Source organism: Zonotrichia leucophrys, chromosome 2 (genome assembly GCF_028769735.1).
Source record: "Zonotrichia leucophrys gambelii isolate GWCS_2022_RI chromosome 2, RI_Zleu_2.0, whole genome shotgun sequence".
NCBI lineage: Eukaryota > Metazoa > Chordata > Aves > Passeriformes > Passerellidae > Zonotrichia > Zonotrichia leucophrys.
This window is the reverse complement of record NC_088171.1, coordinates 106,549,632-106,573,468: the sequence shown is the minus strand read 5'-3', so window position 1 is coordinate 106,573,468 and position 23,837 is coordinate 106,549,632. Positions and strand designations below refer to the sequence as shown.

At 41.9% G+C, this 23,837-nt stretch overlaps 1 protein-coding gene across 3 annotated transcripts in view; it reads left to right on the top strand.

The window, feature by feature from the left end:
* The window catches only part of ANKRD29 (ankyrin repeat domain 29), a 34,339-nt gene extending 11,597 nt beyond the window's left edge, over positions 1–22,742 (top strand). For all 3 annotated transcript variants that reach the window (XM_064705975.1, XM_064705974.1, XM_064705976.1), the window contains 7 exons: positions 1,270–1,368; positions 7,452–7,550; positions 10,453–10,551; positions 16,279–16,377; positions 16,838–16,933; positions 18,002–18,100; positions 19,331–22,742. In XM_064705975.1, the coding sequence (XP_064562045.1) occupies positions 1,270–1,368; positions 7,452–7,550; positions 10,453–10,551; positions 16,279–16,377; positions 16,838–16,933; positions 18,002–18,100; positions 19,331–19,414 (675 nt within the window). In that variant the 3' untranslated portion in view covers positions 19,415–22,742. The remainder of the gene's footprint in view (positions 1–1,269; positions 1,369–7,451; positions 7,551–10,452; positions 10,552–16,278; positions 16,378–16,837; positions 16,934–18,001; positions 18,101–19,330) is intronic.
* Positions 22,743–23,837: the final 1,095 nt, after the last annotated feature.

Below are 23,837 nucleotides of genomic sequence, written 5' to 3'. Positions count from 1 at the left end.
GTGGTCCGTCCAGGGACGCCAATATGTCAGGTTTATCTCGGCTGTTTGAGGGGCCTGGAGAGCCCGGAGGAGGCCCTGGGTGACCTTGGGACAGCCCGGGTATCGAAAGACGAGAAGAGGCTTCAGTTCTTCTTTCTGGTTTTATGTTTATTAATTGTTTATCTAAAAGATGTTCTTTCAGCTCAACAGAGATCCGCACAGCAGTCAGCCATGGGCACACAGCGTCTGCCCTCTGGGCAGCCACGTATCTTTATACCCTTTGCTACGTGTACAATATTTATCATTTTTCCCCAATACCATCTATTCTTATAACTCGGTGTACTCTTAGTAATAACCAATAGAAAGGTGCCACCGTGGCCAAAGAAGATGGAGGAGAGGAGGAAGAAGGAGGAGGACAGGACACACCCCAATTCCTCCATCTTACTCCTCTAAACCCCCCTGTACATAAATCTTAAACCTTGTTTCCACCCTCTAATTAGCTAATCTTTCCACCCTTCACCCCGGTGAGGCCCTGTGAAGCCCTCATCCTTGTCGTCTCCTGTGTAGGGTTAAAGTCCAGCTACCAGACACTTCTGGCAACATTCCAGGACTCCCGAGACCCCCAAGCTGGTCTCGGAGGCTCAGCATCTCAGGGCTGAGATTTTGAGATCCGACAGATTATCACTCAGGAAATACTGATTCAACAAACCAACAATAAAGAAAAACACTGAAAGCCTCCAAAATCACTCTGTTGCAGAAAGGGAGCAAAACAGATTAAGTGCTGAAGAGCAATGGCACTGTTCTGCAACTAAGTGCAGTTACTCCAACTGGTGCTCTTGTTCTCTGAAGTTGTTGTGAAGCTCAGGGAAGTGAGAGCCCCATACATGTGCCCAGGAGAGGGGGCTCTGAAATTATCTAAATGGGGCCATGTACTATTGTAAAGGCTTTGGGCACTGGAGTGAATTTCACATCCAGTTCCCATTTTCTGTAGTTTCTGCATGGGGTGAGAGTGCCCAAAGTCAGGAAAACCTGCATCTATCTTCCTTCCTTCCCTTCCTTCCCTTCCTTCCCTTCCTTCCCTTCCTTCCCTTCCTTCCCTTCCTCCCAAATGCTGGACAGATTTTTCAGTGCAGTGGGAAGAAGACTGAGCTAAGATACCTGGTGTCCTCTGGAGTCTTCAAATTCATCATGTCTTTTCAGCTGATATTCAACTGATTGAGCTCGATACTTTTTAATTCAGTCAAGTGTGTTATGTGTTTGTTACTATTTTAATCAATTTTTCCTTTACAGTCAGGTGCAACCTCTCTGTTCTTTGCTGCACAGCAAGGCCACAACGATGTAGTGAAGTTTCTCTTTTCATTTGGAGCCTCCACTGAATTTAGGAATAAAGTAAGATGATGTGTTTATTTTTGCATGCTGATACATTCTGACAGTCAAGGCTGGGTTTTTGTATTGACATGAAACATGACAGGGAAGTGTTAAGATGATAAAATTTCCTCACGTGAACAGTTTCGAGTAATGCAACACATTGTGAAGTATTAACTTTGGACTAGCTTTTCCTACCTAGACTGAGTGGTGTAAGTTCATCAAGGTCCCTTGATAGTGATATGAGTCTTGCTTCATAAGCCATCCTCCAATACAAGATCAAAGGGTCTTCTTGTACATACCAAGTAGGAGCCTCATTTAGGTGTTTGTGTCCTCTGGTTGCATAGAACTTACATTTCATCAACATTGGGATGTCCCCACATTCCACCATAGGATACATAAGAATATAATGCCTTCAGTCCTCCCTAAATTCCTACTTTCCTATCTGGAACAAAAAGATGAAATGCACCTCAGAGCTTTTATTTCTTTTTTCAGGCAGGTCCTTTTCCAAAATCTTCTTAGAATAGCCCAAAGCACAGGTGGCAGGGCTTGGGTTCCTCACCCCTCATGGGGTCAACAGCAGCAAGATCAGCAGTTCATCACTGACAGCAGTACATCAACCTTTTTTTTTTTTTGCCCAAGCCAGTATTAGTACCTCTGCTGTCAGCAAACAGGGGGAAAAGCAACATATTTTCATTTAGTATACTTGTCCTTGATGTGCTAGTTACGTTTTGAAGCATTGCCATTATCTGGGAAGGAGGACCCTTGCAAGTAACTTATCCTGGGATCCCTAGTGATGTCTTTGAAGAAGCAGTAGTTCTTTACCCCACAGCAATCAATTTCTCAAGATATTTTAGTCTGTGATTTGAACGATTCTCTCAATCCATACCTGCTTTCTGGAGTCCCTGCAAATACAGGCTCTAAATATAAGGGAATTGACGGAACATCAGAAGCTCACTCCCTATGCTCTAGGGCTAAAATCCTGTTGTTTTGAGGCCATAGAGTAGGATTCTGATACCCCAGAGAGCTGTGCTTGTGGTGAGCAACTCTCTGACCACAGCAGCAATCAGTAATAAAGGCATGAATGAAATTGTGGCTGTTTAACACAACACAGAGTGCAGCTGTGAAAGTTGGCAATGCAGGAGGTTGCAGTGTTAAATACAACAGCTGTATCTTACAATGCTGGAAAATCTCATGTGGGACAAATTTCTTGGGTAAGGTAGCATATTCAAATAAATGTTCTTCTCTGACTTTTATTTCAGGGTATGTCTGGTGGTTAGCAAGATTCAGAGGGGTCATTTTCCCTTGCTGGCAAGTCAGAGGCTCAGTGCCTTGTTCTGTCTAGAGAGACAGTTACAGCTTCAATTAATCTTTCCACAGCCTGTGAACTAGGAGCTTGTGAAAAAGCCAAGATTTGATCCAAGAGGTGGACAGCAGACTTGAAATTGTCTGGTCCTTCATGACAATATACAATCTTTTATGAAGCATGCAAAATATATTGATGTGAAACACTAGGGCAGATAAAAGAGATCAAAGATCTAAATTATAAAAGAATATTCCTGTGTTCAGCTGCTCCAAATGGCCTCCATCTTTGGACAAATGCAAGTTTGGGGTGTGCTGTTGCTCACCTTGAAAATTTCATTCCAGACCCTTTTTTCCTGCCTGACCCTGCTTCGGAACACAGACCTGACTTGGCCCATATGCCAGTCCCAAGTATCTTTTAAGCTGCTGGTTCCTCTTCCTCTCCAGGCCACAGCTTTCTGTTACATCCAGAGAAGCTGGTTGAAAGATAACACCAGCTCCCAGTGGGTGTAACATGGGAGACTGGCTGGGATGTGCATGTGAGATGATTTTCCAGCAGCATCACCCAGTGTGTGCCTGAGCAGGACGCGCCAGTCAGGTGTAGTGCATGGAGAGTCCACATCTTCCACTGTATCACTTCAATCTTCTGATTTAATAATGTGGTTTTCACAGCTTGGAATAATTCCATTGTTCTTTTAACAGGTGACCAAGGTGACAGGCTCCTCTATCCCTCCCAAACCCCAGAAACAATATAGTTGAAAAAATACACCTTTTCAGGTTAGGGACAAGGCATTTTCTCACTAAGACACTCATCTGAGAGCAGCACTGGAAAAGATATGGCTGATCCTGTTTTTAAAGGGCAGTGCAAAGAATAAATGTATTTCTATTATAAATTACTACATCAATTTGGAATAAGCAGGCAAATGGAAAGTATCCTAGGAAACAGAGACTTAACTAAGGAAATGCAAAGCCCAACATCTTTTTTTATTCACTTATCTGTAAATTGTGATTACGACATATATTACTACATATATTACTCATATATGAGAATTCTGGAGAACTGTCTTAATACAGGCATGCAATTCTTGTTAAGCCTTGTATCATTAGAATTGATATTTGCTGTGGCAGGCAAAGTAAAACTACTCTAAAATAGTGTAATAAAGTAATTATAAATAAATGCTGATGTTCTAAAGAGAATGAATAGTACTATTGAAGGTTATTATATAATTTTTACATATAATATTAGTCATTAATGTTATTCTGCATTGTTCCAGTCTGACATCCACAGAAATATTTAACAAAGGTTGAAACTTTTTTCTTTTATTCTGATAGATGTGATAAGCATGTGAGTTCTTAAAAAGCATGGTGCACATTTTCCAAGCAGTAGTGCAGGTTGAACACTATGTCAGAAGGCACTGATTGCAGAAGATCAGTTCTCCTCCTCTGTACCATTTTTAAGAGATGGTAAGACAAAGTATAATTCTAAGCTATTTCAGATGATGATGACAGAGGGAAGGGGTCAGCAAACAGACAGGGAAGTCTGCATCACTTAGCATGGGCTTACCCAGTGCTGCTGTTCCAAGCATTTCCACTGCAGATCGGCAGCTGCTGTTATGTGCTGGCAGTGAGGAGGACAGACCCTGGGCAGGGCAGAAAAATGGTTTCAGGGGAAGAATTGCAGAGGTAGCTGAGAAAAGTCCAGCTCCTATCTGAGCTGGAAATATTTGCAGGATTAATAGAAGCTTCATTGTGTCAGGAAGACGGGATATGAGCAAGAAGTGAGCCCAAGGCAACGTGCCGTCTCTAAGAGGTTGCACAGTGGCCTCCTGCCCACTGCAGAAGGGGTGATAGCCCCAGGAGCCCTCAGAGCTTGCTCACATGGCCAGATCTCACTTGCTGCCCTGCTCAGAGTTTCCAAGAGGCTTGCCAGTACCAAAGACGCTGCTTCAGCTCTTTACTTAATCTCAGCTGAAGCCAAAAAGGAAAGAGGTAATCACATGTCTGAAAGGGATGTTAAAACTCCATAATTGATTTATTATTTTTTTATTCTCCACAACTTATCTTCTTTCCCTATGGTCCGTAAAGCACTGGGGTCTTCAGCTAGAGCTTGCTGGAGTTACGTGTAAGAGAAAATCAGATGGAAGCTCAAGAGAGGCAAGAGGAGGACTGAGAAATAAACCATTGCACTGTTTGACAATTCCTTGATTTAACTAAGTGCTGTCTTATCACATGGTCAGTGGAAAAGTTTCCTGCCCCCAGCTTCCCTTTCTTACAGAAAGATGTATATCTCATTTTTCACTGTGGTACGCCCAATTCAGAGCATGCAGAGAAATCCCAATCCCCTCTGTGGAATGTGTTCAGCTTCATATATCAGACAGACAGTAGAGCAGGTCTTAGAGCTCAATTGTCCTCCTGATCAGGGACCAGATCTTTGAGCCCAGGAATTGTTACCCACTTCTCTCTGCCACAGTAAATATTTGATTCAGAGTGAACAGATGAAACTGGGGACCATCCAATGATCCTCTTCCAACCCCTAGACTCTTATCAGACTAATCTAGGAAAACTTGATCACTTAAGTCTGAAAGATCCAAATGGCGTATTTTGGAATTGTGTTACGCTTTCAAAAAAAAAAACTGTTCACTGGGTTCTGTTTAAAACTGTTCACTGGGTTGAACCAAACACTTGGTCAGGAACCCCTTTTTGCATTAATTAAACATGTCTTGAGAGAGTGTTGCCATTCTTAACCCCAAGCTGTCACATCTCCTGAGGTGGGATCACACCTTGGGATTCCAAGTGTTGGGCTTCAGCTCTGCTGGGCCAACTGGGGTCACCTTTGCAGGCCTGCCTTTTACCTGGGACCTGTCACTATAGCCAAACCATAAAGCAGTAAACAAACTTTTCCCAGATGCAACCAACTGAGCATGTCTATTTACCCTCCATACATGGAACTTTAATATTTTAAAGCTTCCTAAAACTTTTCCTTCCCTGCCTCTCCACACAGGATCTTCAGTCTGGATAGCACAGTTTCTCTTCTTAATTCACTAACCTTTCTCTCTCAACATCATTCAGGGGAAAAGTCTTAAAAAATTTCTCTGGTTTTTTTTGTTTTGTTTTGTTTATAGCCCTTTGATCCAGTAAATCACCACTTGAACAAAGTGGCTTTCACTTGGCTGGGGAGAGGAAATAGGCTACATGAAGCTATTAGCTTTTCCATTGTCTTTTAAATGTGTATAAGGTGTTTTTCAATCCAAGAACAATTGTGATTGCTTTTGTGTTTTGTTCCAGGAGTTCTCATTAAGTTACAGTAGTTTAATTTGACAGGAAAGTCTAATTTCTTATAAGAGAAACTTAACTCCACTGAGCTGATTACACACTGTACTTAGTCAAATAATCCAGAATTAATAGGCAATTCATAGACTGTCACACAACAGCCTCACATCTCTGGCTTTGCTGACACCCAAACCTTCTTTTCTTTTCAATGTTGTGGCAGGAAGGGTGAATATGAGGTTTTGAGGGTAGTTATAAATAGTGCCTGTGGGTTAGTTCAGTCATGTCAGAGCTTGGATTTTCACCAGGCTGTTACAGCCATGAAATTGCACCATTGATTAATAAATTTGATTGGCGCTTCTCGTTATAAAAGCCACATTTGGTCACTCAAGCTGCAACTTCTTTTGTGGATATCTGTCTGTGTGGAAAATTTCAGACAACTTTGCAGTTGTTTCAGAGAGCAAGTCTGGGCCAAAGCACAGTCTTGCGTCCACATTAATAGCAGCTCTAGAAACCATTTAGATGAAATACTTAAGATAGTTTATTTTGTGGGGGAGAGGCTTGAGACTGGGAGAAGGCAGGGGAGGAGAGAAGACCTGTGGTGGAGAAATTTTGGGGTGTGCATCAGCTTTGCCTGATGGCTTGGTGCCATCCCAGGCAGACGACAAGAACTTGCTGTGCATGGCTGTGTCTGAAATACTGGTGATTTCTGAGTGGGGCACAGCACATTTAAGATGGCAAGACCCACGTTTGCTGTCTCAGTTGTTTGAGCTGGTTTGGGGTCCATCACCAGTGACACTGAGGCGTTTCCCTTCTCAGGTGGCTCCCAAGGGAATGCTTCTACAAGGAGGGATTGATGCATGTGCCTAGGTCTCCCTTTAGTGGTGATGTGCAGTAACTCTGCCTGGGACTGATCCCACCTGTAGGGATTGCTTCTCAAGCCGCAGTAACAGTGCTTTCACTGCTGGTTGTGCCTTTGGTCAGAGTCACATTTCCACAGTCAGCTAGCACACTTTAAAATGCTTCCTCTCTGCTCAGCTTCAGGCCAACAAGCCACTGAGGAGAGGCAGGACAAAACAGGGCACAAGGTTCTGGCCTTGTGAGCAGATGATCAATAGGCTCCGGAGCAGTGGAAAGGTGTGCTGTCCTTCCATAAGTGGAAGAATTTGGCAGGCATGAGGAATTTGGCTGTAAAAGGAAGAGACGTGGAGGAGCTTGAAGTTGTGAAAGGAACAATGCTTCTAATGGCAAGGCAGAAGATGAGGAATGAAAAACAGAATTTTCTTCATTCCTTTTCCTCCCTAAAAAAACTCAGGAGAAAAATTTATATAGTGACTGAGCCAAGTTGAAAGATTTACATGTCAACACTTGGCATTAAAGTTATGAAAGATTCAGTAGCTGCTCATCACAGAACTGCTGTGAGCCAAATTCTGAAAAGTCTTAAAGTTTGTCTCTTTCTTTTTTTTTTTTTTTTATGGTGAAGTTCAGCTCAGCCTGACCTCTCACCTGACTGTACCCATTCTTTTTTGTTTTCACAGGATGGAGGCACAGCTCTGCTGGCTGCCTGTCAGTACGGGCATGCAAAAGTCGTGGAAACTCTGCTGAAGCACGGTGCCAACATTCACGATCAACTCTATGTGAGTTATTTGACACATACAATATTGACAATGGTGGTGGTGGAACAAATGTGCTGTTGCTTGGACAACAGCAGACACCCTGGCTCCAGCACAGACAGGCATTTGCCAAACACTGCAGTTTTATAGTACTCTGTTCCTCTAAGATGTGGATTTTGTTAACTGTCTGCTTTTCATGATGCTGAGAGAAGTAGCACAAAATCAAAAAGATTCTCTGGCTGCCTTTGGGTTCGTGATCTGTATGGAGGATATGTACCAAATGTGGACCAGACTTGTTGTACCTATTAGCCTGGGATGAAAGAGTGTGTCATGTTCTACCATGATATGCAGGAAAGTGAATAGCTCTAGAGCCTCTGAAATACAGTAGTTTTCTGCCAGAAAGAATAGCAAAAAAGAAAATCTTTAAATTACTTCAAAGCAGTTTTTTTTTTTAATATCAATTTAAATTATGTTATTTGATATTTGTGAATCTCCAGTTTGCCAGTGTTTTGGGCAAAGTAAGCTTAAATGGCTGAACTGATGTTGTTTAGTTGACTTTTCTGAAAGTTGGATTGAACCAATGAAGCTCTGGATTTAATTTACTCCAACAGAGACACAGATAAGTTGAGCTTTTTGGCATTCAACAGAAACAAGTAGCAGATTTTGCCTCTGCTTCCCACCCCACTCTTTCCTACCTCAGGGCACTCAAGGCTGACAAAGAGGAAGTTGTTTCTCTGAGATATATGAGTTTTTTCAGCTGTTTCCATTGGCTTTGGATCTGCAGGATGCTTTTGCAATGCCTGCTGTCTTGCAGGGGAGCTGAGAGCTGGTGACTGCAGAAGTGGTCATCACTGAGGGGGATCCCACCTCAGTGTTGCCTCACCCCTCATTTATAAATAAGGTTGTTCCACCCTTGCTGTTGTGCAAATTGTCTTTCTGATCTGAGGGCAGTGATTCATCCCTCTGCAGGGTAATCCCAGGGGCTGCCACTCAGTTTAAAAATAGCTATGCTGCCACACCTGCAGACTCTTACCCAAAGGTCAAGGCAGTAAAATTACTTCCTTGTTGTCTCTTCTGGAAATGAGCAATATTTGCAACTGGATTTTAAAATGTACTTTTATTGCTCACAGACATTGGGCAAAGCCAGTCAGAAAGAGTTGTGTAATAAAATAAGAATATGATCTCTTGAAAGAAATGTTGTCTAGCTTTTTTTATGGGCCAAGCTGCATTTGTCAAGTGGTGTCTGGATGGCAGTTTCACTGGCAGCCAAATGGGAGGGATTTTGAGCATGCTTATGGATACTCCTCCCAAAACCATCAAGATCAAAAGTTTTAATCCTAAATTGACTCATGTGAGGCGTCAGGAGAGCAAGAGACAAAAGAATACTCTAACTAAATAGTATTTCTTGCAAAAGTGTGTTACAGCCTCAAAAAAGCATTCTCATTACAGCATCCATTCAAATCAAATAGATATCAATGAATGCAAGGTTCTCCACCTTGATTGATCCTACAATAAAGAGCTTTTTAAATATTACACAAGTTTGTTTACTTTCTCAGTTGAGGTGTTCTCTGTCTCTGGAGGAGAGTGTTCTCTCTCTCTGGTACTGACAGGTTTTTCAAATACTCACACAGCAAACAGAGAAAAGACCCCATCAGAGGGCCCGGAGACAGGCATTAATAGTTCCAGCAGACACCTCTTTTGTTTACCAGGACATTTGTCTTGAAATCAATGTCAAACATCCTAAATTCAGTCCCTGAGGCAATATACTCAGCTCATGCTTCACCAAGTCTGTGCTGAGTTTTTCAGCTAGAGGAGTAACTGTGCACACTCTCTCTGCAGACAACAGCATTTAGTCCCAGCATAGTGATATGCCAACAAGGCCAACTGCAGGCTTACATTGAAATGCTCTGTATTTTGTGATCAGCACCTGCCTGATTTGGTATGAGAGGTGTACTTGCACATCTGAGATGCAGGAAAGGGGTTAATTCCTGCCTCTATTTAAACGAAAAGATTCTCGCCTCCTGGGAAAACTTGTCCTAGCACATCCTGTGCATAGTGCCGTGGATGTAGGATGGGCAAACACCTGTCCTACCTTCAATACAGATTTCTACTTACAGTTGGTTAGATGGATTATAATGCTGTTTGAAAATGTTCCATCAAAAACACTTAATGAAATTTGACTTTTAATTTTTTCTCCTATGAAGGGGTTTCTCTGAAGTAAAATTCTGAGAACATCTGCACATGAAAGACATGTCAAAGAAAAATAAAACTCTGGATTTGTTCACAATTTATTCTTTCACAAGCTTTTTGCAGGAAAATTCTGGTTTCTGATATGGCTACAAAATACTATTAGATTACTAAATTCTTGTAGAAGAACCTTCACCTAGATTACAGGTGAAGAGTCTTCTACAAGATGTGCCAGAGCAGAAGCATGGTGATTTCTGTGGTGGCACAGTAGTGTGGCACAGGCCTTACTCCTTCAGCCTCAAGGGCAGCCTTCAGTGCTGGGGTCTGCAGTCTTGCAAAGTCCCTGACATCTCTCCACCATGTATCCATGTAGCAGAACACTTCTGCATGAGCATATAAAAGCTAAATTAATCTGTATTGCTGTACAGGAGCTGATTTCTAATTATGTAACTCAATGCCTCAAAGAACTACACTCTTAGTATTCCAAACACAGCATTTAATGCTGGATTTGAAATATGATGGGAGCCAGTATTTGTGCATACTGAATGAAAATGTTGTCACAGTTTATTATTATGAACTAGACTTTGCATTTTGTTAGTTATTTCTTGAGCATGGCTGTATATCTGCTGTTACAAAGCATTATGACTTAAGACTGAGAACTTAATTCAATTTGATTTGGTTTTGTGTGGAAAAATGGCATCACTTCAACTCAGTGTAAGACTGATGTGTTTGTTCTTAGGATGGAGCTTCTGCAATTTTCTTGGCAGCACAAGGAGGATATCTGGATGTCATCCGATTGCTGCTTTCTTCAGGAGCAAAGGTCAACCAGCCACGACAGGTATGATCAACACTTCAGGGCAGAATTGTATAGCTCTGATTTTATAGTTATGAAAATTAACACTGGAATTTTCTCCAGGCATTGGGTTCGTGTGGAGGTGTTTCATTGGAAGGTGGTTCGTGGCTGTGTCAACATTCTGTGTTTTAGTTCAGACTGGTAACATGATTTTGAAGTCAATATGTCAGTGATTTCTGAAAGAATTGAAACTGAAAGCTCTGCTCCACATCTACATGTTACACCCTATGAGCTGCCATCCCTGGAGGTTTTTAAAAGACAGTGCAGATGTGGCACTTGGGCACATGGTTTGGTGATGGACTTGGCAGTGCTGGGTTAATGGTTGGACTCAAGAGATCTTTTCCAGCCTAAATGATGCTATGAGTCTAGAGCAGATCAAACCACTGACTGCTCCTTTAAACGGGTTAGAACCACACACGTATTTGGGTCAGGCACCAAACTAAATCAAAATAAAACCCTCCATCAACCCTCCAGTATGGAATGTTGATGTAAGGGCCTTGCACTACCTCTTGCAACTACCAATCTGTTTGTGTTGTACATTACTTTTGAAGGTCTACACAGCCTACAACATCCCTGAGTTCTTTTGAAAATTGTTGAAAAGCTTTTGAAAATCTGTGCGCTCTGGGAGGAGGCAGCACTAAATTTGAAATCTCCAAACCTTCAGACATGGCTTTGGTGTTAAAGTTTATCTGACAAATGCTTTTATTTTTAGTTTAACTTTGTGTCATTCCTGTGCACTCTGAAATTCAAGCATGAGTGTTGCCTTCCTCTCTGGAAGTTCTTGATGCATATGGAAAGCTTTTCTCCCCGCTTCCAGCTAGTCACTCTAGTGGCCCTGATGTTGCTATAACACAATCAGTGGCAGCTGTAAGCATGAAATTAGCTCCTCTGCAAGCAGTAGTGCTGCTGTTTGATCATTAAATGGGAAGTGTGAGCTGAATTTGTGGCTGGTTCAGAGATCCCTGCTAGGGTCAGGGGCTGGATCCACTGTGCATCACTGGATGCTGGAGTTAGGTAAGGGTGCAAGGAGCTTTCTAGGTTTTATACTAACTGTGAGATAGGTAAGCATAGGTGGTATACAGAGACATGTATGAAAGCTCTCTTGCTTTCCAAATAGAAGGGTTTCTTAATTTTTTAGCTGTTTCTTGACTCTAAAATCAGTGTGTAAACAGCCAGAGGTGGAGTTGCACAGCTAGCTTTACATCCAGCACATAGAAATGTCTGGTTAGAGATGGAGCTTCTCAGGAATCTCTACCTGCTTTAAGAGACCCTTGCCTGTGTTCTCCTGAAACCCTGCAGGCAAGGTAGCTGTCCTGGGTCTTCACTGCACATTTGAAATTGATGGGATAAAGTCTTGTCCTTGTAATTAGTCATGCATGTCAGCCAGGTGGCTGTGATCACTGACTGCAGCAAGTGAAAAAGCAGCAGGCAAGAGCAAATGAGTGTGAAAACTCTAATAACAGTGGACAACATGGCATGAGACAAGCTCTGCCAGGTATTTTCAGTATTTCCTTTCATCTGCACCAAAATCCTGACACATCATAGCCTGGCAACAGACACTGATCTGTATGCTTCTGCTGCATGTGTAGGTCTGTGTACGCTCCTAGATGTGGAAAGTATTTTAAGTGCCTTGACTAGAACAGTTTTCCTGCTGCCCCGAGCCCCACCTCTGAGCACCAGAGCTGTGCTGGCAGCTACCCCCTGCACTGGTACCCCCTGCACATTAGCTGCTCCTAGGTTGCCTCCACCCTAGAAAAAGCTTAAGAAATGTTAAAAGCTGTTAATTAAGTCTAAAGTTTCAATGTAGAAGGAGAGACCAAGGTATGCATTAATGCCTTTTGAGTAAGTCAAAGTAAGGTTGGGGAGCTTTAGATCTGGCTGAACCCTTTTGCCATTAAAAGTGCTTTCTGCTATCTGTAATTATAATGCAGCTAATTCTTTCTGACATTATTTTTTTAGCTCTCTAATCCAATTTCTACCACACAATGTTTCACGAGGCAATTTTAAATCTTAGTTGAGGCAAAGACTTGCCTCTGTGTGAATGTTCCTCCTGGCTCCTGTGTTTTATCTCCAGCAGGACATACCCTCTTTGCTTGAGGGTACCTCCGATCCCTGCTAAGATTATGCCTGGATAAGTGCGTGGCATTTGTATTTGGGCCCACTGTAATCTGAAACATTTCCTTAACAAATGGAACATTTTTACTGTTTAATTAGTCAAGTAATGGTTGGATGGACTTCAGTCTGGTTCTTACTAACAAATGGATTTGTACTTTGTTAGAAGGGGGTGTGTTGGTCATGAGGAATGTAGCTCAAGAAGGGGCGGTTTTGATGCCAGACAATTCTCCTTTACAAGCAGCATTGCTCTTACTGTGGCAAAAAGCTTTTCCAGGCAATATTACCTCAAATAAAGGGCAGCAGAGTGCCAGGTCTGAGTTCACCCTCTCCTTCCTTGTGGTGTCCAAGTTTTCCTCTCTACCTAGGGAATTTGGTGGCTTAACCCATGGACCTAAACATATGTGTCTGCCTTCTGTATCTCCTCCTGCTGCTGTAGTGGGTACCAGTTCCCCCTCAGTCTGGTGTCCCACCTCCCATCCCATGGGGATATTTCTGACACCTGGATGGTCCTGGCTGTCCACATGCAAGGCCTTCAGCTCTCACAAGTGAGAGCTGAAATAGTGAACCTTCCTGGAAAGTTTCTTCCCTGGCAGTGTCCTTTCTCTTGTAATTGCCTTCTGCTCTTGCCAAAATTGAGGAGCTGGGCAGGAATTCTTTTGTCATCTTTTTGTCTAGACAGACCTGGGGGCAATGTCTGAAGCCTGCTACAGGAGATGTTTCTATGCTTCTTCAACTTACAAAACAAAGCTGTAAGATTCTTTGCCAATGCTGTTTTGGCAGTCTGTGTCCCAACAGGCTTTATTCTGGCTGGCTAAGCAGATTTAAAATAACCTGAAAATTAATGACTTTTTTCTTAGCACTTGATATGCAATTACACATACATGTAAGACAATAAATCTATATAGAGTTGCACTTCAGCAAGCAAGAAATTTGCTATTGGCAAATTAGTTGTAGTAGTGCAAGTGGAGTAAATGGCAGAGCAGTGCAGGATATGACACTGAGTAGCCTGAGAGTAGGGGTTGTCTGCCCCTGGAAATACCTACTGGAAATTTGAAGGGTCTTTCACCTCCCACCCCAATCTGGCCTTTTCTAAAATGTCAAGGCATAAGCAAAAGCTAAGATTCAACGCTGCAAGATGAAGTCATTAGTTAATGGGTGAGAGAAAGAACATTAGTAATTTCAGTCAGAGTATATTTGGAACTTCTGGCTGCTGGATATAATAAAGTGTTGTCCATATATACTAGCTTGTAACCAAATGTGGAAAAAAGAACACCTTACAAACAAATGGGATATTTAAAATTATTCTAGGAATGTAGTGATCTGCAGTCTGCTGGCTGGGCAGAGGGACAAGGAAAGGAGAGTAAATTTTTAACTGCATCTTTCCCTATTATCACTTTCTTCCTAACTCATCTCCAAGCCCTAATATCTGTTTACACCGGAATTCTCATGTGACCTCTTAGTAAAATGTAGTATCTGCTTTGTATCGTTCGCCAACATGAAAATGGACAGAAAGCTCATCTACTCCATATAAATGTAGATATTTGCATAAACCTGAGTGCTAGATGCTGTTTGCTTAAGAGAAAGAAGCTGACCATAGTCAATGTGACCTCATCATTATTTTCACTATCTTTCTTCTCTTCAGGCTAAGTCCTTCAATACAGCCACTCTTCCTCATAATGTACTTTTGTCTCTATCCTATAGCTGAGGTGCCGAGGATAACGTCTGACAGCAATACTATTAATGACAATTAACAGTAGCAGTGATTTTACTCAACATTTGTGCCTCCTTTTGCTCCTTTTCATACTTGAAAATAGGGGTTTTTCCTACAAATTTCACTGTGAGTAAACAAAAGCTGCTTTATTTCCTATGCTGAGCTTGTGATTTCATTGCTTGTGTAAATACAAGAGTGGATTTGCACAGCATCGGTTCTTCACACAGATTAAATTGTGCAGGCTGCTCTCAGATATTTTCCAAGTTTGACAGGCTTTTTCAATGCATCTATTGCTATTTTCTAGAGCCCTCTGGTGGGGGGAGATTACAAAAATATGAAGTGTCGGCTTACTAGTAGGGAAAACAGTAAAATAAATAAATTGGAGAGGGACAGTTTTTGCCATCAAACTAACATCACATACTCTCTATACAAGACAGCCTTTGTTATTTTTGAATCACAAAGAATCACTTGTATTAACAGGATATATACCAGAGTGATTTCAGTCACTAATTTCAGTGAATTAATTTATAGAGAAATTATACAAGGGTGGGCAAAGATCATCTTTCTCACCGTTTGAGAATACTGAAGATTTCAGGATGTGAATTTGTTTCTTCTCAGAATTAGAAAAAAGGAAGCCCAGATTATTATATCAAAGGAAGAAATAACTTTTCTGTTTCCTTCAAAGGATTAATTCATAGTCCATGGAAAGTAGAGAACTGATTCAACAATGGTTTCCTGGGTTGCATGAGCAAGTCATAGGAATCTTCAGGTGGCACTGGGAAGAGAGACTATTTCTTTGATCAAGGTGGCAATATCTTATTTAATGTGAAAAGTTGATTTCTCCTGAAACTTCTCATTAAGGCTAATTTTGAAGTCTCAGTTTAGTTTGTCTTCCTCTTTCAAGCCAAGCCTTCAGGCTGCAGAGGGTGGTGAGGGGAGCTGGCAAGCCCAAAAGGCAGAAGCAGGCACCCTGCTTTGTGGGGCCTCACTTCTGCGTTAAAGTCCATACAGGCAAAGCCTTTTATAAAAGCCCATGAAAATTAGTTTGGCACTACATAACTGCTGGAGTCTGGAGAATCAGGCCATTTAGAATAAAAAAGAGGAAAAGACACAAAACGAAATTCTACTTGCAGTGAGAAATACTTCTAGTGCTTCAACTCCCTTTTGCCTTTGGGAGGGAAATCCATCGCAAAGTTTAGCTTACTCTGAATGCGCATTTTTTGAGGCTTTGTGCTCAAATAATTATTGCAGAGGACTTCTCCAAAGCAGATTGTTTCATGCTGGATTCTTTGATAATTGCCTTGTTTTGTAGTGGAGTTTTGAAGATAAAATTTCTGAAATACTTACCTTCACTGTAAGACAGGATGTTTTTACCCAGTTCCCTGAAGGTGGATAATGTAATTAAGTACTGAAAGTTGGTGATCACCTTGCATTGCTCCCTGGCTTCTGTAAACAACTTTCACTCCCTATGTGCAGGCACCCAGAAGCAGAATCTGCCTGTGCATGCTGAGGTTTGTCTGTATCCTCTGTCCCATCTAATCACCTAGAATTCAAAGTACACAGGATACATTTAGCCCTTATGTTTCAAACTTCCCTGTGTATCTTAGGCATGGCTGGTGCCTTACTGGCCTTTAATTTCACAGAGCAATGCACATTTCTATGTGCAAACTATGCAAGAGAAGGCAATAAAGGGGGCTCTACTCCACAAACTGAAGCAGTCCTAACTTACTACACCAACCTACCACACGGGTTTGGACACAGCTTTGCGTTTGTCTCCCTGTAGGATTTGATTGAGTAATTGATGTATATCAATTCCAGTATGCTTGGGCAGCGAATTTTCAGAGGGCACTGCAGTGAAGCCCTCAGCAGTCCTGTTTTGTTTGCAGGATGGGACAGCTCCCCTGTGGATTGCCTCGCAGATGGGTCACAGCGAAGTGGTGCGAGTGATGCTGCTGCGGGGAGCTGAGCGAGACGCCGCGCGCGATGTGAGTAGCGCTTCCTCCTGCACTCTGTCTGCAGCCGAATGCCTCACTTGGGGGCTCTAAGTCTGCCTGGATGGAGGCTTGGTGCCTCCAGAGTCCGTCCTGTTTGTCAGGTGGCAAAGTCCCACCTCAGCTTTCCTTTTCCCCGTTGTGTCTGGGACAGCTTCCTGGAGGGACCTTCTGGAATAAGGGAATAGAAATGTCCCTATAGTTGAGAGACAAAGATGGTATTAGGGTGTCACTGGTTCATTTTATCCTGAAGTTTTCACCCACCAGAGAAACAATCCTCCAGGTACCCTAAAACCAGCAGCACATGCTGTGGAGGTGCCCCCTCAAAGGCAATGAGCAGAGGAGACTCTCCTCTCTGCTGCGTGGGGTTTCCCTCCAGCTTTTTCTTCTTCTCCAGCTTCCCCTGCAAGGAGAATGCAGACAAGTAATTTTTGACATTCCTTTTTTTTTAAAGGATGGCACCACTGCTTTACTGAAGGCTGCCATTAAAGGCTACAACAATGTGATAGAAGAGTTGCTGAAATTCTCTCCCACACTTGGCCTGCTGAAGGTTAGTTGTGAAACTTAGAGATTTTTTCAGCAGAACGCAAGAAGACAAAGGGTCTGATGTCATTTATGACTTCCGTAGTGGAAGATGGTAGGAGTTTGAGCCAAAAAAATAAAAAAAAAAAAAAAAAAATTATCTTTTTTAGCCTTAATGCCACTCACAAATTTTTTTAAACAAAACTGGGAATTTAATTCTTGGAATGAGGAAGCACATAAGCACATTGTGTCACAGAGGAAATTCTGCTTTTTGTCACTTGATTTTATTTCTACTGTAAGTAGATTACTCTTGAGTGTACAATTTTAACATTACACCCAGCCTTCTATTGCATTTATTGTTAGCAAAATAGTCTAAATGATCTGTTGTGAGCAGATTCTCGACTTGATTTTGTTTTCCTCTGAATTCATAAAGTGACGAGAAAAATAACAGCTATTTGGAAGTTGCTTTTTAATGGGTGACCTAATTTAATGTGTCCATTAATCACATACTTTGATAGCCTCTGTGCATGCAAATGATTGGCAAACTTAATGTATTTGAAAATGTAGGTGGCATCAACTTAGTTGTTAATTTTGAGTATGAAATAGCTTCCACACATATTTGAACTGTCAGTTTGCAACCACAAACAAACAAAAGGCCAGCCATAAAAACCCCCTCCTATCAGCTGCCTGACACTGAGGCCATTAATCATCAGAGAGAGAAGACAAAATGCACAGATGGCTTCCATTACTGCTTGTGCTTCTGTTTCACTGGTTAATGGCTGATTTTGCCAGGCAGAAACATGTGCTGTGTTTATGTCACCTCTGATCTATTGCCAAGGCTGATTATTAAAAGGAAATACTGTTGTGGTAATGTGATCTTGACTTTCATTTTTATTAAAACATTTAAAATCACATCCTTCACATCCCACTAGGGGCTGCCAGCACCCTAAATCAGACCCTATGCCTTTGATGACCTAATCTCTCCCATGTTACTTCTTTCTCGCTCGTAGGTCTGTTCTTTGCAAGCATTTGTGTTTCACTGCCTTTTGCTTTTCTTCCCATGCATGGGACAAACACCTCCACTGGCATTTCCTAGAATGGGACCTCTGCTCTGCATGCAGCTGTGCTGAGTGGCAACGTGAGGACAGTGGCGCTGCTCCTTGAGGCAGGAGCGGATCCGTGCCTGAGGAACAAGGTGGGTCCTGGCTCTCCATCCTCCCAGGCACAGGGGAGCACTCAGCCATAGAGCCATGTGTGCCATTGAGGTGGGGACAGCCCATGCTTCTGTGTAGTATTCAGGGCATTGCCAATACAAAAAAAAAAAACCCCAAACCAAACTCCCAAATTACATTTCCCATATCTTATGTAGATCTGTTAGGTTTTTCTATTAGTTTTGCATTCTTTTGATAACAGCAATTTTTTCTATAGAAAACTTACCAAAGTTTTATCTCATGAAGTGTTTTAAAATTACATGTTTGATAATTCTGTGAAAATGTCTTCCTCTGACATGTTTCTGAACTATTTGCTGCTAGGGTTTGATATGGGTTTGTTAAGCTGTAAATGAATGGTCTGGCATTGACTTCTAGGTGAGTGAAAGTTTGTAAAACAAGCAATCCCCCACATATGTTGTAAATATTTTGGTCATTCAATAGAAAATCTGTGGCTGTTAACTTCTGCATCATTCCACTTGATGGCAGCACAGTTAATGCCACTCACACAGTAGTCTCTCTTAATAGACATTTTGGGTTTATAACATAACCTGAAAATGCACAAAGTTTTTCTGCTGCTGATAATGATCTACAGCAGCAGGGGTGTGCAGTAGAAGAAACTGGCTGAAACCTCTCCTACTGATTTCTTTTTTTTTTGTTTGTTTGTTTTTGTAAACAACATGCTATTTGGCATGACAGAGTGTATTTCCAGGACAGAATTACTGATTTTCAGAAGCAGCTTCATCATAAATACTTTGTGTCACCAAAATTGTATTCAATTAATTAAAAAAAAAACCAATAACAAACTCATGTTCTATTACCAACCTTACAGCATAACACTATTTTAAGTCATCCCTTGGAGTTTTATGGACATTGGTACATAAGGACCTGCCTCATCTTCCCCGAAAAATCAGCAGCTATGCTCTCCTTTACTGCTGTGGCAGAACCATAGGGAACCCAAGGACATTTAAGCTGGACAGTCAGCACAAAATAATCTGTCACTCAAATTCCATTCTGGGATAGTTTTGAAGACTTAAATGAGACTTGAACAGTGAAAGATGGTTTCCTAAGGTATTTTCAACAGTGGTGGAGACAACACTAGAAAAAGCCCGCGTCATTATAATGACCAGTATGATCTTCTCTAGAGTGTAATGCTTTCAACCATGATTGGGAAATACTTTTTCATTTCTGCTAACCTCAAGGGTTTCTTGTTCCAGGCAAATGAATTACCAGCAGAGCTAACAAAAAATGAACGCATCCTCCGACTCCTCCGTGCAAAGGAAAAGCAAAGGAAAAGCTAATGCAGCCCTACAGCAGATGCATTTTGACAGAGATGTGCCCTGACCACAAGCAGCATGACAGTAATCCTAGGTTGGAACAGTTTGAGAACTGATTAGCCTGTCCAATACACGCTCCCTGAACGCACCAGGCCCTTTCCAAGGGTCACCACGGGCTGGGAACTCCGCCCGGCATTGCTGAATGCAGGATCGTGCTGAGAGCAGGGGGTGGCCCAGGAGCTGCCTCTGCACCACACCCCTGCCTGTCCCCAGGGATCCCACTGATCCCAGCACCCCCAATTGCTCTCCATGCATCCCAGCACAGGCAAGCACCCCTGCTGCTTCAGACACACACCCCCATGCTGTCATGGCACACACCTGTGACAGTGTGGGTAGGGAGCACTTGCCCTTGTGCCTGGACCTTGCAGCTGTTTGAATTCAGCTGCTTACAGAGCAGCCCCTGCCCTTCCTTTGCTGACAGTGACCATTCCTCTCCAGCTCCAAGTGCCACGTGAGACTAGAGGTGAGATGCTGCCCAAGCCATCACAACAGCAAAAGTTCTCCTGTCAGCCAGGGCTGAGGTAACAGTTTTGCTACTACGTGAAGCTCCATAAAAATGATCATGAATATTACACATGATGTCAAAAGCTACCAACCAAACAAAAAGCAAGGGGAAGTCCTCTCAATTGCAGCATCTTGATCTGCCAATCTGTCCAGCAACAGTAACACAGTGGAGCAGTTGGTTTTGAGATGCCTATGCAGCTTATGGGGATCCTTCCCCAACCTTGTGCGCCTTTTTTTGGGTAGAGGAAGACTGGTTGCTGAGCAAACCAACCATGTCCAAAAGGGCATTTTTCCACAGGTGCAAGTACATCAGAAACTGAGCTGTCAGGCACAACAAACCACACAGATGCTACACAAGTGGTATGTGTATGTTCTGCACCCAGATATGTGACACCATGGTTTGGTACCCAGAGGTACTATGCAAAGCACTCATTCCCCAGGTCTGTGGCAGGAGCTAAGGGAGAAGTGCACAGTGCACAAATGTTTCAACAGTTGGTGAGAGGGTTACATGTGGCCATACCTGAACAGACCCACTAATTATTGCAGACATGGAAAATGAAGTCTGAATGGCAGTTTTGGCCTTTACTGTGGCTAAGACACTTAGACATGCTACTAGTGCCTGTGTGGGGAAGGCAGTGCAAATTGCAGGTGGCTTGTGAGGACCTATGTTTTAACCATGTTGCTCTAAGACACCCCATTAAAACCCAGTCATTTCTGCAGTATAAACAGTATATACCATGTCCTGTTAGCCACAAAAACATTAGAGATTAATTTACAGTGAGTTGAGGTAAGAGGTTAGTTCAGTACATAAATCCAGTCACTTCACCTACTTTCAAACCTTGGCAAATTATTGAATTGCTTTAAAAGCTGAAGACAAGGAAGATTGTAAAGACAAAATATAATTCTTGCTTAAGAAATGTCTGCCTGTGTTTTAGCTGAACTGCTGCATTTTTGCTTTGGTGAGTTAAAGGAAATCTATAAGTGAGCTAACGCAAATGAATGTAGTTTATGTATTGCAAAGTAGCCATATGAATTATCAAATGATAAAGTTATTCCTTTTGTGAATAAATTAGGTAAGAAGTCAGTGTTCTGGTGAAGAGAACAGAACCAGGTGTACCTTTTCTTGCATGTTGGAATTCCTATTCAATTTCTATTCTGCATTAAATAGGAAAGCTTTAAGTTTTCCAACAACGTAATAAGAAAAAAAATATTTGTTGAGGTAATTTATGCTGCTGTATTTTTAAATTAAAATAATGTTGTGCCTAACAGAAACTTGGAGATGAACTGGTATAGAACCAAAGAATTATGCAAGATGCTTAAAGAATGACTGTATCCAGAGTTAAGTTCTGCAAGAGACTAAAAAATACTGAGCAGGCAGAAATCTCAAGAGCCTTATTGGGATCTTAAATTGCACAGCATTACAAGGGACTGCACTCTAACTTCTTTAACAAACAACACTGGAGAGGGCAGGTTTATTTGGAGCCTCCAGTGGGTTGAAGATGAACACACTTCACATACTATTTTGGAGAACAGTAGAGGGACTCTGGTCAGCCTGGCCTCAATACTGAACTTTCATGCTAAATTTTCTACAGATCAACAACTGGCAACAACTACACTCTCAAGGTGAAAAGCCCTTTCATATTTGTAAAGGAGTTAATAATTAGAAGGTCTTCAGTAGCTATGCAATAAATACTCTTAATACCAGACAGGCTGTAGTAATCACACAGTCCTCCTGAAAAATGTGGAAGCATCCCTTTTTGGTGAAGGTCTCCTGTTTTTTCCTGATAGCAGAGCATAGGAGAGAGGACAAGAAAAGCCAACAGTGGTCCTGCAACAGCTGAAGTAAGGAAGCTGAGACAACAAATGCAGGTATCCAGTATCTACAGGTGGCCCTTCCTTTCTGCAAGGTGTATTTTCCTGGGAGAGTTGTCTCATCCCAAAGGAAGCAGTTACTCAGCAAAGAGCTTCTTCAACTATGCCTGTCCCTGAGAAGATGTATGTCTGGTCCTCACCACTTAGAGTAGGAATTTCCAAGTCCTGTGTCCAGCTGCCTCTATGAGTGGTCAGTGCAGCTGGGGATCTCTTGAAATATGTGAAGAGCACCTGGGTCCCTGTGTCCCATACAGAGCATCTGCTGACCTTCTGAGAGGATGCAGCTACCAGGTTTGGGGTTTTTTGGTTGGGTTTTTTTGTTGGGTTTTTTTGTTGGGTTTTTTTTTTTTTCTTTTTTGGTTGGGTCTGTTTAGTTTGGTTTTTTTGGTTTTGGTTTTGGGGTTTGTTTGAGTGATCTTTTGCTATAATGGGCTTTTCTTATTTCTGAACAACATTTGAAATGTGAGGCTAGCACAGGTTAAAGGGAGAGATTTGCTGGTCTCTTCTTGCCCTTGTTAGTGCTGGCTGATACAACACACAGGATCCATCACAGAGAACTGGCACTGAAGTCTTTCTCTGCCTGATTCTGGCTGAAGTTGAATCTAGCTTCGGCAAAGACACTATTCAACCAAAATGAGACTTCTGGCATGGAAACCTTCTATTTGGGAGCATTTGTTTCATCTTGGAGCCTTTGGCGAGAGGGATGGTTTCTGTTTTGGGCTCCCTGTAACCCAAAGGTGCTTAATCTGCCTGTATATGGGCTCTAAAGTTGCAATACTGTTTATCACCATGCAATTAATGTTTTCACGAAGAAACCTTAATAATTATTACTATTTATGTAGCTGTTGTTATCTTTAAAGTGTTCAGTAAATACTGCTGTGGTTTGTTTGTTGTATTAAAAAGGAAGCCCGTTTTCCCTTGGTGGCTGAAGTGATTCACTAATACTGGCAGCTGTTCTTTGCATAGTTGTGGTGCCTTTTGTGTAAGGTTTTCCAAGTGCTCTACAGACTTTATTTATCTTTGTAAGTTCCAAAATGTATTGCTGGGGTAAACAAGGAAGTAAATTATTTCCTTCACAGACCAGTGAAACAAACTAGCTCTTCATCAGTTCATGTCAACAGAAAATAGTAAATTTAGACATTTAGATTTAGAAATTATGGGGCACTAAACCAATTTCATAGATGACAGGATGAAGATAGATACAATATAAAGATGTGAAATAGAACTGTGACAGAATAACACAACAATATTTTTCTGAGTTGGGTTTTGGGGTTTCTTTTCCCTTTAAAGTGTCATATATCCATCTCACACCCAAAAACAATAAGCTCCACTAGCACACTGATTTCAGGTTTGCTTCTCTGCACATTCAGAGCCAGAGGCTCAGCCTGCTATCCCCTCTACATTTATGCAGGTGTTGTTAGCCTGGTGACCTCTCATCAGCTGCAAGTGAGTACAAAGGATGTGTAACCAAGCAAAAGGCCACACCAATGAGTCAATGAAAAATATAGAACATTTTTCTTCAATTTCACTAGTATCAAGCTGTCACTGTTGATCTAGTTTCAGAGGAATGAGACACACTCTTTCAAGGAGAGAAAGAAGCTAAAACTTTATTTTTACATCTCTTTATATGAAGTTTCATAAACCCTCTCATGTCTATCTCCTGTTTGTTGGTAACAAGCTGTTACCCCATAGTAACTGCTCAGTCTTGGACAAGGTGCAAGAATGGGTTGTTTGTGAGATACTGTTTTTGTTCTTTTACTGAGACAGTTGGGATTGTTGAATTAGGTGCAAGAAAAAAGTCCTGATCTGTAGAATTCTTTTTTGCTATTGCTTCTGTTTTCATGAAGAGCTGTTATCTTTCCTGTAGCTATGTTGAAGCAAGACTCAGTATGCAAGGCCTTACACAGGTAGGCCTGCTGCTGGCCACCACATCAAGCCATTGTGCGATAGGGATGAGCACAAGGAAAATCCTGCAGGGTCTAGAGAGAAGTGACATCCCAGCATAGACATA